Below are 20,035 nucleotides of genomic sequence, written 5' to 3' on the forward strand. Positions count from 1 at the left end.
GCAATGCCAAGTAAATTCGCATTCGCATTCGCGAATGTGAAAAATATGACATTCTAAACATATGTACATACATACATGCATGCGTCAGTGCAGGTCAAGTTAAAGGCGATTGATAAGAGCCCTTCCACGAAATTATAAAAAATATTAGTAAACAATTTACTGTCTCAATGAAATATTAAAATTGAAAGGAGGAAAATTTCCAAAATACATACGTAGTATGTATTCTTATTGTTACTCTGTTGGTCGTTCCCAAAATGAGGTACTTTTTGCAAGAATTTTCCCTTTCAATATTTAATTATATTTTAGTTAAACCGGAAATAAATCATTATATTTATTTACAATATTTCAATAATCAACGCGGTTTTGCATTTTGTTGATACGCGGTTTTGTACTTTAAACGACGTTATTTATGTATGTATAAGATTAGTTTATAATCAAGCAGACTGTCTGCTGTAAATAGAAACATTCACAGTTTAATAGTGGTTCCGATGAATGTTTGGGGTTGGTTTAAGTGGATTGTTATTTTTGTTACACAACTCGTGCAACCTACAGCCACTTGGCAGTTTTAAGGAATTTCAGTACGTCATACAGAGAGAGGCAGCTGGACTCTAAAACATTCTGCAGGAATGGCTTGCCGAGTTTCTTAAGAGTCATCCTTGCGAGGGCTGGACACTCGCACAGGAAGTGTGTCGACTGCCTCTTTCGAGCCAACTGGAACAGAACCTGTTAAAGGGCAATCCAATCCTTTCGGCATGTACCCGAACGGGCCAGTACCCTGTGCACACAGCAGTAAGTGTGTAGGTATCTTCTTTGCTTATTCCGAGGAGAGGTGTGATTTTAAGTGGATCGTAGGACACCCAGAATTGCCGGGTAATTCTCTACGATCTTTTACGGTTCCACCTCTGCTTGGCCTTCAAGTGATACATTTCGGTAATTTTTGTGTGGGACACACTCAGTGCCGCACCATGCTAGTTCGTTCGCTGCCTCGTTGCCGTAAATGGCCCTATGTCCCGGGACCCATATTAGGGTAATTTCGTATTGATCAGAGATGTAGACCAGCTTTTTCCTACAGTTCTCCACTAGTTGAGATCTAACAGAGGTACAAGAGAGTGCCTTAATGGCCGTTTGGCCATCCCGAATATATTCGGACGAATATTTGGGGAAGGATTATAGCTGAATTTAAATGTAAAATATACTAAAATATGCGAGTTGCCGACGTTTTCAAAAGTTAGAATCAATTAAATACTTAATAAGTTAAATAAAATATTACTACTTACACCACCTGGTGCAAAATTTGACTCCATATTCGTAGTCAGCGGGCCCAAAAACCCGTTGATACCAAGACTAAAGTAAATCCATCAGTATTTGAAAAATTGTGTCTACCTTACCTACAGTCTTTCAATTCATTTACAAATGGCTTGCATTTATCATAGCCAGAATTGTGCTCTGTGAGTCTAGTCAAGACTTAGACAGCATTTCGTCTCCGCCTTCAGGCCAATCCGATGCATGTGAGACTGAGCGCAAATAGTTTCTACAGGTTAGGTGCCCTGTAATCAACTTAATGTTAGTTGTACTCAAAAGATTTGTTTTAACTCAAGTGAAAGTATTTCCAAAGAGCCAGCCTAGCCTGTCCAGTGGAGGCTCGCTTCGGCTCCCCAGTCATTACCGAGGTTGTAAGCCTTGGAGAAGATAAAGAAAGCACTGATTATGGTTTAGTTGTCTTAGCACATTATATTTAAAAACTTCGGGAAAGCAAATTGCGCTATACACTGGCAAATGCGCCAACCACACATTACACCCCTAGCTTTGACTGTTCCAGAGCCTCGCTATTTACGCAGATTGCTGGTAGTTTAAGACTAAATTAATTACTTTTTAAAAGCAGTATTTATGTATTTAGTCTTCGTTTCGGTTTCTCGATGCTCGTAATAATGTTATATTGCAAAATTCTCTTTATGGCAAATAAATAATACCTCTACACTTCTGCCAACCTTCACATCTATCATTATGACCTACCCACAATTTATATGCATTTAACCAATTAGTGGAAGTTACTATGTACATACAGAAGCATGTAAAATCATAATGTTGCACAAATACATATGCACACATGTACAAACATATGTATATGTATGCACATATTTACGTCTCCAATTGCATGCAACTAATTTACTTTTCCCATCATTTACTTTCAGTTGGCGAGTGCTAATGTTGGGTTTCTGCGTCATACTCCTGTACTCGACCGTTGCGGCGGCGTCTGTGGAGGCGACAACAATGGGCATTGCTACGGCGACAACAGCCACATATATGACGGCGATGTCTGAAATAACAACGTTGAAACCAAAAAACGGTAGGTACGAGTGTTCAGTTGGTGTTCAGTTACCAAAGGTAAGCAACATTATCCAGGTAAGCCAGTTGGCTTGTTGACAATGAGGCGCGTGTGTTCCGACCAGCTTGCTGCTTACAATATTTTGTTTTGTTTTTCGCTACACACTTGATTTACACAACTTATCAAAGAAACAAGAGAAATGTGTAGAAAAGAGTAATGACTTTAGATGAGGGAAAATGCACGGACGGAGTCACCTTCTTTTGCATTCTGGGAAGGGTGCTTAAACAAGTTTTAATGTTGTTATATGGTTTGAGTTATAACTAAAAATTATTAGTGCGAAAGTAACACTTTCTTAAACCTAGAGTACGCGGACTTGCCCTGTTACATATATACCCTTTTGGTCAGCTGATTATGTTAACCCTCACCGGTCCCCTCAAAAATTGTTCGAATTGGCACTGGGATGTGACACTTCTAATCAGATTTTTAGGATAAATTCCAAGTACCTGTTGGGCTGTTATATAGCCCATTTTCACTTTAGAAAATCGCGTTGTTTTTGCATTTTTTTTAGTAGAAGGTGTTGCTCATTTTCTCAATACAAAAAATAATTGCCGAACATACTTTGTATGTAAGAACCTGCATGAAAAAATTGCCAAAAATCAACCCAGATAATTTCGACAAATAGTTTTTTTTATTCAAATTCAAGTTTTGGGTTTTTCTTTTGTTTATTTAATGTTTATAGTTTTTTTATAAAAGTTTAGCACATAATACATACATAATACAGCAGCACCACATAAATTCACGTTTCAAACTTCGTACAAAAATTATAAAAATTAAACAAACTTTAACAATAACACCCAAAACTTGTAAACATTTTATTTAAAATTTTTAGAAAAATTCTAGGTATGCAGTTATATAGCCTACTAGCTTTTACCCGCGGTTTGTGGTTCCGAAATTATGGCTGATAAAAAATTCCAAGCCTATGTTAAGTGATACGCCCCCAAACAAATTCATTTATATATACCTTACTACAAGCGCATACCATAGATATGTCTGCATACAAAATTTCGAATTCATGTGACTTACGGTTCCGAAGTTAGTGCTGATTTAATAATTTACGCCTATGGGAGGTGCCACGCCCGCATTTCCAATACCGCCAATTATTCCCATGAATATGGAATTAATTTTATTTATCTCGACAGCAAGTTCCAATGCCCTACCACAAATATTTCAAGATATATACAACATGAAAATTTTAGTTAGTATAGCCCCTTTAGCAAAATAGTATTGTCGTTCATATATTGGAACCTATTTTCAATTTCATCGTAAGCGACAAAAGGCAAATTTTACAGGAAAGTGTTTCTTTAATTATCACTTAAACAAAGTAATACTTTCCTTTGTTTGGATACATGTAAGTGGACAACATCATTATTGAAGGCTAGATTTTTAATAGGACGATTCGATAGTTATGTTTAATGAGACCGAAGGAGTGCAGAGCAGGTCAAGTTAGGGAAGAATCGAGCAGCTGTCAAAAAACAAAACAATAGAGCAAGTTAGAGCAACTAAGATCAGAAATCTCATGAACCACGTTTCAAGCAGAAGTTCTCAAAACAGTTGCTTGCTCTAAGATACTCCTTCAAAGAAGCTGGTGCAGAAAATCGGGCTCTAAGTTGCTCTAGTTCCTCTTAGCGTAGGCTCATGAAACAAAAATTTGAGTAAGTTAGAGCAAGAAAAATCCGCATGAAACACAATTTTGTGAGATATCTTATTTACCCTGGCGTAACCTAGAGCAGCTCACTAAACACAACTATAAATTTGTTCGCTTTACGGTTGTTTGTAACAGCTTAAAGCAATCGAGATAGATGTAGATAATGTACACCAAAATGCTTAGAATGCATGTAGAAGACGATTAGGTCATGTCTGTCTGTCCGTGTGCACGTTGCGATAACACTGCAGTAATCAGGAAGGCGGAAGCTAAACGATATGCCTAACTGTTCCGAATAAACCCCACCACCAACTCTTTTGTCGAGATTATTGCAAAATTTTGGAAAATGGCAGTGGCACCATCTGCATATGTATGACTATATATGTATGTGTATCTCGGTAAACGATTTATCAACTTCTGCCAAATTGTGTACAGTTATTGCCTTCGGTACAAAAAAGCAGTATGTTGAAAGATTTTTAAATCCCAGCTTCCCATATGTATAGCGGTAAATTTCAGAAATACGAAAACTCCGATATTACAAAAACTAAGGACGCAATTTACTCCAAGTTAATAATTACACCAATCTCTTAACAAGCATCCTCATTATCTTCATAAATTGAAGAAAATGGGGCCGGTGTTGCCACAAGGATTTTTTTATTTTTCTACCAAATTTACCAGAAAAAATTATCAAATTCAACAAGAAATTACTAAGCATATTTTATGTGCAAAACTATACGTATGTATGTATATATATCCACACTCGTTCGCTATTAGATATCGTAAGATCAGATGCCAATTAGTTGAAATTCCACACCCAGGTTTTATGATTCAATCAATGCGCTATGCAACTATAATTTCTATGTCGGCGTGAGCGTCGAAAGCTACAACACCAGAAAAACTTGGTGTGGATTATAAGCTTAAGTGTGGACGAAGAACTTGTAGCCAAAAAGCTAACTTTAGGCTTCTGATCATTCAAAGTAAAAATTTCTCGTAGAGTCGATGTCTTTGGGTACCAAGATCGTCCGGCTTGGCCTCGTTGGACTTTTTTATGAGGCCAGGCCGTATTTAAGCGAATAAACTTGAAAAACAACATATCTCAAGTTTTGGCTAAGATGCCGCCCAGTATATATGCAAGCATATCAACAGATCAACTCTCGAAGGCTTCAAAGATTTTCTGAAGCTCCCCTAAGTTGGTCACAAATTTTCCGTTTTGTTCATTAATGAGTGGGTTTGATCTTTTCTGACAGTCAGGTAGCCCTGCAAGTTTAAGAATCTACTGAATGTCGTAGATCTTTGAACGAGAATACTAATCGTATTGGTGCCAGTACACCGAAATATAGAGGGTAATTGCAAAGTGATGAATTTGCAAGGATAGGTACGGCCACCCATAACCTGCGGGCACTTCGAGAATTACGTGGCCTTTCGGGCGCCAAATTTATGACTCGTCCGCGATGCTTGGATGGTTAAGGCCAACCCTGCTTAACTTATGTATTTATATCAAATTTGTAAGTACATACGTATCTACTTATGTATGTATGTATGTACATTTATCAGCGTCCTAAGTTTATAGTTTAATCAGTGGGGTTTTTTTGCTCCTTTTTTATTGTGTGTGCCGAGTGTTCTTGATAGCTTCTGAGAGGGCAATAAAATATATTTGTATACATTTTTTATTCATGCATCTTTCCGTACTTAAAAATAAAAACGGCACGCCAGCGTCTTCTTAATTTATTTTCTTTATTAATTTGCAATTTATGACGAAATGCAGTTGATAATGAAACTACGCTCGAGCACAAATTTTTAAGTAGTAAGTTCCTATGTATGTATGTCAATATGCAGTTACGAGTATCAGTGTTGCCAGAAAAAAATTTCGTTTGGAGCTAAATCGGTCGAAAAAAGAGCTAAATAATACTAGTAGTAGCTATGAAAAGCTAATTTTTTTTAAGTTGAGCATTTATTGACGTAATGTTGATTTTATACTTTCCTCAATAAAATAAAAATAACGAATTTTATTAATTTAAGTGCTGAAAAAAACCTTTTACAACGAAAATAAGGTGCATATATTTCGAACTTAATGCTACGGCACTTACATATATGTACGCATATACGTATATAAACTAGGCGATGAACTAAAAATACTTTACAGACTGTTAAAATCTGCAATTTCAGATATTTGAATTGATCATAAAAACTCGAGTTACTAATAATTTTTTTGCAAAATATTTTTGGAAAGTTTTATTTTTTTCTCTTCTTAAGGTTAAATTAGTAAGGTAAAAATTTTTGAATTCTTTAACATGGAACCAAGATGGTGGAGTTTGTAGTTTCCCATGAATGCAAATGTATGTTTTCCACTGCATTTCGAAATTTGTAATTTTATCAACGCTTAAGTTTTGACTTTCCTTTTCTGCCATGGCCGGCTGAGAGAGAATACACCGTCTGAGCTTATTGGAGCTCGAATTACTGCCCGGTATAGTTTGTGTGCTCTCGAGCACGTGGTAGAAACAAATCGACTTACTTGCCCATTTTCCATTTGCTTACGAGCCATTTGCATTAGGAATGGAACTTTTTACAACGCTTTTATCAACTTGCAATGTTGTGGATCCAGAAGCTTTCAATGTTGTGTGTCCGACACCAAAGCAAAGCTTTGAAAAGCTCCTATAAAAAAGCATAGTGAATAGGGCGACATCTGTAGTGAAGTAGTGCATAGGGCGATAGCTGTAGTGAATAGGGCGAGGTAGATGACATCTAGATGCCGCCCTATGTACTACGTTTGCTACAGCGGAAATAGACGACACGTCATTCTTTAAATAAAATTAATCGGTGCTCGTTTGTATGTACATACATATGTAAATGCATGTGTGTGCACCTTTCTATTAATATCGTTGAATTATTTTAATATCTATTGCAAAATTTTATTCAGACAGGACTAAAAAGTAGAAAATAAATAATATAAAAAAAACTTTTTAATATACAACGCTTTTATAAATGGACTAAAAAGTAGAAAATAATACTTCTCAGTCCCATAGAATTTGTTTTGATAACTTTTGATTTTGAAATTTTAGCAAAAGTCATTATAAACAATCTATGAAATTGAAAATGAAAAGCGTGGGGCGCATGTAATACACTTGAATTGATATGAAAAGTAATATATGAATGTATGTATGTGGGTATATGAATAACGACCGCTTAAAATCGATTTCAAAGTTCTACTTTCGCTGTAGAAATTTTAGGTCTACGTTATGTAGTTTGACTATTGTCAATTAAATCGAATGCTTTGTATTGCATGCGCTCCACGTTTTTCATTTTCAATTTCATAGATTGTTTATAATGACTTTTGCTAAAATTTCAAAATCAAAAGTTATCAAAACAAATTCTATGGGACTGAGAAGTATTATTTTCTACTTTTTAGTCCATTTATAAAAGCGTTGTATATTAAAAAGTTTTTTTTATATTATTTATTTAAGTATTAATCGAAGTAGAGTTACATGAAGCTATCGAAAATAGCCTGAGATCACCAAAGCCAAATGAATTTTAGTCAACACTTGTACAATGAAATTATAGATTTTTAATTTTAATATATTACCAAATACAACTAAAACTTTCTGAAGCTAAAAAGGTGCTAGATAATTTTGAAAAGAGCTAAAAAAATGCTAGGAGCTAAATCCTGATTTTCGGAGCTAGATAAAAAATCAAAGAGCTAAATCTAGCTCCAAAAGCACTAATATGGCAACACTGACAAGTATATGTGTAAAAATCTGAGAATAAATAAAAACATGACTTTGCTTTCGCCAAAACAGCGAAGTTAAATTACTAGGGGTATTCTCTGAGTCTTGCAAAGCCCTTGCACGGTGCACGGATTGCACGGTTTGCAAAGCTGTCTCATACGAAAACCGGTTTTAACCGTGCAATCCGTGCAATCTGTGCACCATGCAAGGGCTTTGCAAGACTCAGAGAATACCCCTACTGTTTCAAAAGAAGCCGTATAGATTTTGTATATACATATATACTTACTATGTGTACATGTAAATATATAGATATGTACGTATTAGGTGGAGTGTGCCAATGTGAACACATTAACACATTTGTATGCATTCAATTTTCTCGTAACGCCTATAATTCGAGTTTGTTGGTTTCATATTTCATTCTTTCGTTTAGCTGAGACACCTGCCACACTCAAAAGGTAAATACTTATTACATACCTGCATACATACATACATACATAGGCGTGGCTGTCTGTCCGTCCGTGCACACGATAACTCGATTAAAAATTGAGATATGTTAACGAAACTTAGAATGTGTACTAATTTTGAGCCAAGGACGGATGGTATTGAAAATGGGCAAAATCGGACAATAACCACGTTCAACTCCAATATAACGGTAGTTTTCAGAAATACCAAAACTGCGATATTTTAGCAACTACTGAAGCTTATTCACTCAAAATTGATATTTGCAATGATCTTTAGGCGGAAAATAATAATATTATAAATTTAAAATAAATAATAATAAATAAATTAACTTCGTCTTAACAGCACTGATAAAATGATTACTTATATTGACTAAATTTACTTCCTCAAATTAATGACGCACTATTTTTAGCATAAACCAATTTGTAATTTTAAAGAAAAAACAATAACTCTTAAATAAGGGAACTGGTTTCTTGTTTTAAGAAAATGTTTTTTTCTGAGTGTATATAACTTTTTCTAATTAAGTCTAACTGAACATACTATCGAGGATGTTTGAAAAAGGGGCAGGGGTGGTGCTTACCATGTAACGGTAATTTTCGGAAAGGTGAAAAAACTATATTAAATACGTGCGACGGGTATTTAATGTTCGGCTTCGCCCCAACTTAGACTTTTTAATTGTTATTTTTATATTTGCCCCGGTTGGTTTTTGAAAAAAAAATAAATAAATATACACCTCTAATCGACTTGGCTCAAATTCTACTTCGATTTCTTTCCTTTTAAATTCGGGTTCATGTCCATATATGAAGGCAGAGACTAAAAAAAAGCGGCCGTATTTCGGCAATAAAGACTAAGGACTGGCGATAATTGTTAACCAGACTTGGTGAAGACGATTCTAAGGGTCGTTTGTTCAATGTCCGATTAACACAAATCGGAGGTAGAAGCTCCACTGCTTTATCGATCACATGTTAAAGCATAAACAGACGGCAACGTTGATTCGGATCAACTCGGGAATTAACTGCAGTTGATCCGGATTAAGTCCGAGTTAATCCAGATCAACGCTGCCGTCTGTTTAAGCTTTTATACGCATGATGACGAAGTCGTCGATAATGATGTTTAACTGGGAAGTAGTGATAATCAGACATTGAAAAACCGGCCCTAAATGGTGAAACAATGGATCACAAATACGTAATTTTTACGCCTATTACAATTGTTTTTATCTCACCTAGAATAAAATATAATCATTTATAGACATCTCTTCATTGCTTTTTAACTTAGAGTGAACAGTTGGTAAGTCCACTTTTCGTGAAAACTCATATTTTGATATAGGAAGAAAGAGAAATTTAAAAAAATTTTTAATTTCCAAAAGGATTAAGGTATTGTTTCATTATTTTTATTCAATGAAAGCCAAATTCGTTAAGTCCAAAAGAGCTGGAAATCTTTTTGTTGAGATCGAATCCTTCTGTAATTTTTGGAGTTTTGGTTTACTTTAAGCACGCAAAATTTTGTATTCCAAGTTTTGCCAAATACTTGAAGAAAATTACTATAATAAGATTTTCCTCTAGATTTTTATAAAAATGGACTTAGCAACTTTGTACATACATACATACTAGATACTTACACACTTTTGCATCTCTTCTCTATGTAGTAATGCTTAAATGATTAACGCAAACCCATAAATTCGGCTTTACATGAAATAATAATTGTTAAAAAAAAAAATAAAAAAATTCTTCAAAAGCAAATATACATACATACATATGAAATTCGCATTGTATGAGCGCGCGCTTCTGAGATTGCCCATATATACACAAATTTGCTTGTAATGTCTTTATCAGGTTTCATGAATTGCAGTTCGCACAGAATTGAAAGGCACCAGTTCTAATAACTGTCCAGCAAAATGTTACGGAATAGCAAATTACAGATTTCGTAAGCGGCTTTTTTCGTAGAAATAGAATTCCATTTACCCTAAAAAATATGTATTTCGTAGACTCTTATTTATTAGTACTTTTTTAATTGAAAAAGTGAAAAAACGGACTAGAATTTGTTCAACTGCGAATGATAACTTTGTCGTCGGAGCTTGTAAAATAGTGAAATATGTAAATTGTTTTAAATACTTAGATAAATAACTACACCATTTCCTGTTGTAAATGAGAAAGCGTCAATTGTAAATGAGAAAGCCTCAATTGAAAATAAGAATAGTCAATTGTAAATGAGATTATTGAAATGTAAATGAGAAATCGTCAAATGAAAATGCAAAAGCGTCACTGAACTGATGAACTGATTGAATCTGTTTAAATCATTCCTTCGACACTGTCAATAACTATGTAACGCGTTTAAGGTCAGACAATCGATCCACAGGGGGGTTCATTCAAAAACGAAACATGTGGTGCATGGATAGCCTCAGTTTTGCATCGTTGGCAGGAGCAGGGAAACCACCTGGACGACTTAGTTTTGGTAACCACCTGGACGACTTAGTTTTGGTATGCGATAATGCTCCATGTCAAACTCCAGAATTGAGATTGCTGTGGCTGATGCTTCCAATGGGCTAGAACAAGTGCTACGTTCACCGCCATATTGCCCCATGCTAAACCCCATTGAAATAATTTGGTGTAAAGTAAAAATGTATGTGAAGGGGCACATCTCAAACCCAAAATTGTAAATGAGCCAAATGTTGTTGGGGATTATTTCTATGGGAAAAAGAAACACTTAATGCGCGATCTCATAGAATTATCGTAGAGAGGGGAGATTCATGGAGGATAATTTCTATACCAAATACTAAAATCTGTGTTGAATACCGGTCGCATTGCAGGGATTTTAATTTTTTTTACGCGGTCTAATATACATACATACATATATACACACATATCTTGCGTATAAGTTAAATAAATTCGATTTTCAAACAGGAGGCAAGCCTTTTCATAAGTATATTTAAACTTAAATCTTCTTAAATCTCTTTAATTTTACATTAGGGTACAAATTTCAATGAACTGATTATTTAAGTTTTCAAATACGTGGAAATCCCTCTAAATTTAGTTCGCAAATAAAGCCTTCTATTTATTAATAATTCATTTAACTTATTAAAGAATTTGGGGCATATTCATAGTCAAAATAAAGTCAACTCAAAAGTTAGTGGCAGTTGATAATGAAATGTTCGTGAAAAGAGCTGCAACTAAGTTAACCCTCTGCTACTGACATGACCGAAGTTTCCCTATTATACTGACGTGTAGTCTTTCTGACACCAATTTTCCAGATTAAAATATATATACTAGATATTTATTAATAAACTTTCTTTCGACTTAAACTGGAAATTCCATAAATATTTTAAGTACTGATTATTTACTTTATGTTGAAAAATAGGCGTTTCTAGTAATCAACGTTATTGAAGCTAGGGAAAAATGTCGAACCTTCGGTGTCTGTCAGACTATCACGTCAATCGCAGAGGGTTAAGAGTCAACTTTGTTTTGGTAACGTCATCAGATCTGCACCGGTCGTTCAATTTCAAAAAAAAGGTTTCATATTAAATTAAAAGAGCAGTAAGAAATTTTTAGTTTGAACATTTAAAATTTTTTTCGAGGTATTTGGAGAGTTTTGCCACAGGTTTCTAAAGTATAATTCAAAGGAGTATAATCCTAGTCGAAATAAAGTCGACTCTGAAGATAATAGATTTGTGCTTACACAATATGTTATTTAGTGTTTGGCCGAGGTTCTCTTCCGGTTAGTGGCGTGCGCCTTGGTGGAGGGGCGAGAGGCACTTCTAACCACTACACCACAGCGGCCACCACAAACACACATTGAATGTTTAGAAAATGAAGAGGTTGTTTCAGAGGGGTTCCGTATTTATGATCGACCCATTGAGTTTGTGTCCAACAACCGATGTAATATGATTTATATTTGTTTATTTATGTTTTCCTTAAAAATCAACTAATGTATATACACATGTATTTACATATTTCTGTCTTGCTTTCAGATGTCATAAGGCGTAGTATAAGAGTGGGCAAATATGGTAATGCCACTATATTGTGTAAGACTTCGAATCGTTCACAAACTTACTTTTATGATGCGTCTATCGAAAAGTTCGTGTTTCCGTTCGACATCGAAAATGAGGTTAGTTGGTTATACAGAAGTACATAGTACATGCATATATACATTCATATGTATATATTTACGTATATATGTACATTAGGGTAGTCCTTAAAAAATCAAATTAACGATTTTTCAGTCTCACCCCCTCAATCGGTAATACCACGGTCAAAGATATCACATATAAATTTAGGTCCCGACTGGAGACGGTTAATATGTCTTCATAGGGTAATCTGAACTTTGACTACTGTGTGGCACGCTTTAATCGACTTCAATCGGGACAAACATTTATATATGTGATATCTTCGACCATAGTAGAATCGACGTAGGTGTTGAAGATTAGGAGATATGATGTAAAAATTTGCTTCCTACATTTAAGAACCACCCTAATGTACATATGTGCTTCATGAATGCACTTTCCTAAATTGTAAATTTTTTTCAGCTTCTAAGTAACTATGCCGTGTTAGTTTTGAATGGAGTTCATCAACCGTCAACCTACCTGTGCTTTCAAAATGGAACTCTTTTAAGTGAAACGATTTTGACAATTGGTAAGTGTTTGGGGCTGTTATTCATTTTAAATTTAATACATATCACACACCATCTTCAAAGGGGGCACAATTCAAAATTCAGATCAGAAAATATAACTGCTTGCGGAATGTATAGATTCAGCTACTCGATTCAAGCGTCACATAGTGCGAAAAATTACACAATTCATGTAATATATCGAGAACGAAAAAAATTCAGAAAATTTGATTTGAAGGAAGATTTTAAGGTTAACTTAATTCTAAAATTGCCTCCAAAATTAAAATTTTTAGTTACTTATTTTTTACTTAAAAATAGGATGCACTGCACCTTAAATTATACAACTATAGTGCGTTTTTCGGTTTCTTGACGCATTCCATACTGTTCTCAGGTGAAAAAAGAAAAAAAGTTTTACCTAATTTTTAAGGTAATTTTAAGGGTGTTCTCGTTCTCGTTCTCGAGATATTAGATTTTATCACAAAAAAATTTAGTTTTCCACACCGTGCGCCACCTGGCCATACATTTTTTTTTCATAAAAGCCTTGTCCTTATACCTGCAAATACATAAATGTAATTTCTTGCACAGAAACTTAAAAATCTAAAAAGCTTTTTGTGAGATTTACTTTCTCCACTATGTAACTTCCCCCATACAATTTTATGGCACTTTGCCCACCTGGGTCCAAGTCTACGCGATTCTCCACGCCTCATGATAATATTGGTGTGGAACGGGTTTGTTATACATACATACGTCTCTAACTTTGGCGGATGGAAAATTTTACACAAGTAGAGCGATTTTTTTGTACCCGCGGATCCGCCACTGTAAGTACTCATTGATTTTACTTTATGTACGTAATAGAACTTGTAAACAAAGTGATGCCTTGACAAGTCGGGGTACAGGGTCATCACATGCTTTATACTATTTCCTATCTTATCTACACGCTTATATGCTTATGTAAATGAATTTACGATTTTTACTATTAATTTATTATTTGTATTTATTATAAAACAAAGTAATGTCAACTAAATATATATAAATCTACATGAATTTCCGATTTGAATATACTATTTTTTATTAACTATTTAGCTATGGATTACTTGTTTAAAATTTGTATTCATCGTAATTTTTAATTGGGTCAAATTATGGCGCATCTCATTCACATAATCCATGTTCCAATGAAATTTTAATTTTACGCCTAACTATTATGAAAGAAGAGCTTACAATACTTTTTAATGATTTGGCAGTTTTACATACATATATATGTATGCATGTTTCTCACTTGCTTCGTAAATCGAACTTTACTCATTCTAACGTTTTTCGTTTTCTCTTTCTTGTGAACTTGCGCCTTTTATTTCTAAAAAGAACGGACAGATCCCAAGTTTAGCTTACTACTTCACCTGAGTATTGGTGCCCAAAAAGTTGTTTCTCTAAATATTGTCCTTAACCTAGTAGGCACAATACACCTTCGGCTTCCGTAATAAATCCTAAGGGGCCTTGACAGTCGAGTTCCTTTCTCTAAAGGATGTTGTAGCATTGGTGGTTTGAATAAATAAATCTCTGTGACAGTCACAAAGAATGTGTTCCGAATATTCCTCGTCCTCAATGCAGAGCCGGCATACCGACTCTCCGATAACACCTATACGATGCATATGAAATCGTTGTTGGTTGTGGCCCGTTAGATATCCGGTAGCCTGATGTCAATTCTATATAGTTAAACAACATCCAATATATTGAAAGGTTATCCTAAGAGCTTGGCTGACTCCCAGTACTTACTGCGTTCAGAGTGTAACCACTCTCAGTGATTATGCAGCACAGAATAGTTCGGGTCCTAAGAAGGCAGTTAAAGACTCTCGCGCCAACTCATCATCGACCTCGCTCTTTTTATTTCACAGAGACCTATAATTACGCTGCCTTTATGACAGAATTAGACTGGACGTTTGAAATTGTCCACCGAGGGACGACTACTATTACAGTAAAACTATTTGAATTTGACTAAATATATATCTAATACGTTTTAAGGAGGTTCGAAAATGGCCAAGAAATGCCAGACTTAAGGTTTAAATACCTTGGTTCTCACTTCTTTTTCACCCCCGAAGAGCTTCAGAAACCGATTTGAGCCGCTTTCGGAGTTTTGTTGTAAGAATGCAACGTTTTTCTAAAAAAGCACCCTCTTAGGTGTTACCGTTACCGTTAACCCACCCATTTTTCTTTGTATCATCTCTTGCTCTTTTAGGCAAAGGACAGTTAATTTACAAGTCTAAGTGCGTCTTCACACTGAAAGTCCGCAATGGAATGATATTCATGGTTTGATAATTTTTTTCTCAAAGTAATATTTCTTTAAACGAGATATTTCCTAAACTTGGGGCGTATGGAATGGAAGTCCCCCGCTTACACATATGACCAAGCTATTATTTCTAGTCATCGTGAGTTCATTGTTGTTGTTTCTGTAACAGATATGTTTCTATGTACTTTTTCAATTGGTGAAGTCCAAAATAGTAGGATAGCAGTATTTGAATAGTTTGTTATACAGATTTTTATATTCCCTTTTAAAAGATGGTTTAGATTTCTTAATAATATGTATGTATCTAAATCTTGACGTAATTTTTAATAATAGATATTTATATTATTTTATTTAGATAGTGTAATACAGACGGTTGTTATCGAAATGGGAAAGGGCGATGATGCCGCGCTTACATGTAAACATGATGAAGACCAACCAGTCTATTTTCAAAAAGACCTCGGCAAGGAGAACATCAGAACTGATATTGTGGTGAGTAGATATCTATGTAAGTTTAACACTCCCAATTCTCACGAATGTAATGGCCACTTGACTGATTGTACAGCTAAACTGCAATGCCAAGACAAGTTAACGCAGACAATTGCAACATATATACATATGTATGTTCATTACAACTGATTTATCAACGATTGCTGTTGGCACAATGTCAACATTGAAAACAAAAACACCAAAGATAAGCAGTGAAAATCTCCATAAAGTGTGTCTGCGTTATTGCTGGGGCAGCAGAGACGCGCCTATGCCTACGAAGCACACGATATTGGCTATGCAAGTGTATAAGAAATTTTACACTGCCCAGCTAAGCAACGGGCATTGAACGTCCTCTGTTATATTTGTTGCATACAAGTTGCGACTAGCTTATACCATTGACAGACGACAGCCTTGATGCGCATTATGGAACTTACAAAAGCGAGTTAGCTTTTTACATTGCATTTCCATGGCAGACATTCACGGAAATGAAAAAATCAAAATGTTATTTTTAAGTTAGTAAGTAGGACTAATGTATGAAAATATGTCCAAACACTACTCACTACCCTTAACAAAGCTAGACTTAAATAAAAGCAGTGCCACCGAATTAAAAAAAAAAAATTGCGAAAACAAAAATTCTTGCTGTAACGCTTGTGGCGGTACATAATTCCATTTATTTTCATGTCTCTCTAAATTTTCTTGTATGTTTTTCCCCCCATTTAATTCCTAATAATATCCCAAAATCCATAAATTATTTTTTTAGATCTTTCGCATAAATTTTGCATTGAGGAAAGGAAAGGCGTTGAATGCCTTGTACTGCTGTAGGGAAGGTATTGTTAACAAGTGAAGTCTCTCAAAGTAATTCATTAGATCTATGAAACCAACTCTTGTCTGGTGGTAGTTGGTTGGTAAACTTCACGGACGGATCAAAACTTGGAGACAGGATTGGTGGAGGTGTATTTTGCCAGAAACTATCCACCAAAACTATGTTTTGGACTTCTGATGTGTCTTTCGGGTGCCATCAAGCAAACGGTAGACTCACTGCTCAATCGCGTCGGATTACTTCTTAATAAGGCTAGTTTAGGTGCCGGGTCACACAGTGACATCGTGGAAACTTCATGGCTGATGACCTGGCAACTAGGGACGTCTCTGTCCTTTTACACTCTTGAATGATTGGGCCCAGCGTTAGCTTGGCCCTAAAATTTCAAAGTCCTTTTAAAAAACATTCCCAAATGTGTGCAGTGTTGTCAACTTTAAATTTGTAAATTGCACGCAAATTGTATGCAGATAATTCATGAGTAAATGCACATTAGGGCTGCTTATATGCTTATGTGCATCAACGCTGACGTCTGTCTAGATTTTTGTGCACTGTCCACCTTCTACTCAAGTAGACATTACATATATTCGTAGATAAATAAATGCGATATTCTGAGTATTGTTTGCGAATCAAGTCAACAATACACTGACCATAAGCGGTGCTGTGTCAAGTACAAAATAAAAAAAGTACAACAAACATACCGTCAAGCATTAGAGTGCACTGAGTGTCATGAAAATATTGCCAGTATCTACCAGTAAATTGTACGCTAAATAAATTTTTTTTGGAATTTCGTGAAGTAAATTTAACAACAAATACTACTAGATATTACAATAGCTAATTGAGTTTATAAACCATGTGGTGAAATTAAAAACTTTTAAAAATAACCAAAAAACATGGTTTGCATGTACCACTTTTCGACTTTAGACCAGCTTTTTTGGAAAATTGGCCACATTGCGTTGTAAAGTTATTTTTAAAACATATTTTTCGTATTGTTCACAATCAATCTCTATAAAGCAATTGCTTTATTTTCACCACTTAAAAAAAAAAAAAAATTTTTTAAGAAAAAAGTAGGTATCTATTCAAGTGAAGCGGGGTGTGTATGCGCACACATGTATGTTGTACGTTAGTCAATATGTTTGTACTATGAGCTACTAACAAGAAAAAATTTAGTTTACAAGAATTGTAATCGCTTTATTTTTGCTTCTTTGTGGCACTTGTGAAATCCGCAAGGAATTCAAAGTTTATACGTAACACTGGAGATTCTCACGTTCTCGAAATACATTTTATACGGCTTCATTTGTTACTATATTTCTGATTGGTTTTTCGCGAGAATTTGTTGTCGCCGATGTTGTTGCATTTGCATACACACGTGTCTCTTTGATTGATTTAATTAAGATTCGTTGCGAATTGTTTGTGCGAAATTTTCACACAAGTGCCCCCAATTGGTAGGGCTATGCATGTTAGGCTACTTAATTATGTTCGCACGTTTGGAAAATTACATTTTCCTCACAACTACGCACACATGCGTATGTAAGTATATATAAGTAAATACATACTTATATTTATGTAGGTAAGTGTAAGCCTATGGCAGATACTTTTCTTTGTATTTCTGTATTTTATTTCTTACACCGTAGTCACGTGTATACTTGTAGTACATACATAGATAGTGCATACACATATGTATGTATGTATTTATGCGCCAATCACAGAATCTACAATGAAGGTACATCGTTTTCAAGCGAACTCTCAGCTTCTTGTAATTCATTTATGCAAAATTACCAGGGACCGAGAACAAAAGGTACACATGATCGAAATTAAGTGTCGTTCTTGTGGTTTTGTTTCCAAGAACGCTTAAAAACCCAAATCGAAATTAGAACAAGACCTTCGAGTACATGCTCAACGGTAATTATGTAAGAAAAGACTCCGGGGGACCGTTCTCTAAGCGAACAAAATGGGACCAAAGGTCTCCGAACAAAACGGGAATAAAAGTCTAAAAAACTTTCTCTTGAAGAACAAATTGGGAATCAAAGTCTCAAGAACATTTTGACATTGAACGAAACAGGAACAAATCTTCTCTGAACTATTCTACCGAAGAATGGAAACGAGAACAACATTTTTCTCATAGTGCTGCATTGATTTGAAATGTTTGAAAATTAAAATTAATCAAACAAGAACTGCAAGATTATTCTACAAATTAAGTAAACGAAAGACTTAAGACACGAACTTTTCTTTTACAGAAAATTAAAAATTGTTTCGTAAATGAACAGTTCACCCTAATTATAAACGATCTGGAAGTTGAAATCAAGCTTACCTCTGGCTTAGAATTAACAATCACGGCTTCCACTGAAAAAAATTTTTCATCCTAATACGCCGATGCCCCTCTCGTTTTTAACGTCAAGTTCTCAAAACTTTGATTCTGGTTTTTTGTTTTCAAGCAGAACGTACCTAGACGTTTGTTCTTATCTGATCCTCCTTGAAAACGTTTTCGACACTTTCGTAGGCATTTCATTTTCTTTGGAAACGTTTCAGAAAGTTTTATTATCATTCTGTTCTTCTTGAGAACGTTCCCAAAAGTTTTGTACGCTTTTTGTTCTTTATGGAACCGTTTCCGAAACTTTTGTGCTCATTTTGCTTCCGTTCAAACTGCTCTCAGTACTTTTCTTCCCGCTTGGTTTATTTTGTTGGAATGTTCTTGACACTAAATTAACCGTCTAAATTGATGTAGTGAATGCACTGCCGCCGACGAGGCCAGGATTGTCACTCCAGCAACACTCCCCAAAAACTCTTGGGGAATTTGTATGCTGTTACAACAACAACAGGTATATGCCGACGCTACTTTTGAATGTTTTCTGTATTCTAAGTTTTCTGCGTTTTGGACAGTGTTGTCATCGAAAATGTCCCTGTTTCGCATTAAGTTTGAAAATTAACTCTATGACTTGATCCGAAACTTAATTCCCGAGATAATACTGAAATAGCGAGTTGATCCGGATCAACGCTGCCGTCTGTCTATGCCTTTAGTGATTTTTTGAACGTTGATGTAATTTATTTACAACCATATGTATTTACTTATATATTTTTATATTTTCAGTCAATTAATAGGACAACGAGTATCCTTTTGATTAAAAACGCATCTTTACAAAAAACGAAATATAGTTGTACATATTTGGACAATAAGCACATAGATGAATCGGAATTGAACGTGGGTGAGTAGAAGTTTGCATTGAATACGTAAATGTTCATATGTGATATATAAGTATCATAAAATCTTTTAATTTAAGATTTCATAAGGCAACTCATGAAAAATAAGCTCTTAATTTAGCCCATAAATGCATATCGCCCGCGTTAAAGGACGAGACTGGGTCTCCTTCAGTAAGGAATTAATCTTTTGATCCCAATCGTAATTAAAGTCTATAGGACCTGTTCCTGCTGACTGCTAAGAAGGGTGTAATACCAATCGTCAATCTAAATATGTGGACCACGGTTGCAGGTGACTAGCTTAGGGTTACGTCTAACATGGCTGCATTAGGTTGAGGCTCTAAAATGCCTGCTCTACTGAGTTAGAGAAAATCTTACCCACCCTTTTTCAGTATGATGGCTTTCCACTAGGCATGGGTAACACTGCGCTGCGCGGCGCAATTGCGTTAACACC

At 35.2% G+C, this 20,035-nt stretch overlaps 1 protein-coding gene across 1 annotated transcript; it reads left to right on the forward strand.

Annotated features, from left to right (window-relative positions):
* Window positions 1–230: 230 nt before the first annotated feature.
* Window positions 231–19,728, forward strand: LOC108373767 (uncharacterized). The gene is made up of 6 exons (XM_017629712.1): window positions 231–259; window positions 2,193–2,347; window positions 12,174–12,310; window positions 12,729–12,834; window positions 15,442–15,575; window positions 19,475–19,728. Exons 1-6 carry the CDS (start codon window positions 255–257, stop codon window positions 19,595–19,597), a joined length of 660 nt encoding a protein of 219 aa, XP_017485201.1. The 5' UTR covers window positions 231–254; the 3' UTR covers window positions 19,598–19,728.
* The last annotated feature ends 307 nt before the right edge of the window (window positions 19,729–20,035 follow it).

The sequence above is a fragment of the Rhagoletis zephyria genome, unplaced genomic scaffold (assembly GCF_001687245.7).
Source record: "Rhagoletis zephyria isolate East Lansing unplaced genomic scaffold, Rhagoletis_zephyria_1.1 Rzeph_scaffold_07014, whole genome shotgun sequence".
NCBI lineage: Eukaryota > Metazoa > Arthropoda > Insecta > Diptera > Tephritidae > Rhagoletis > Rhagoletis zephyria.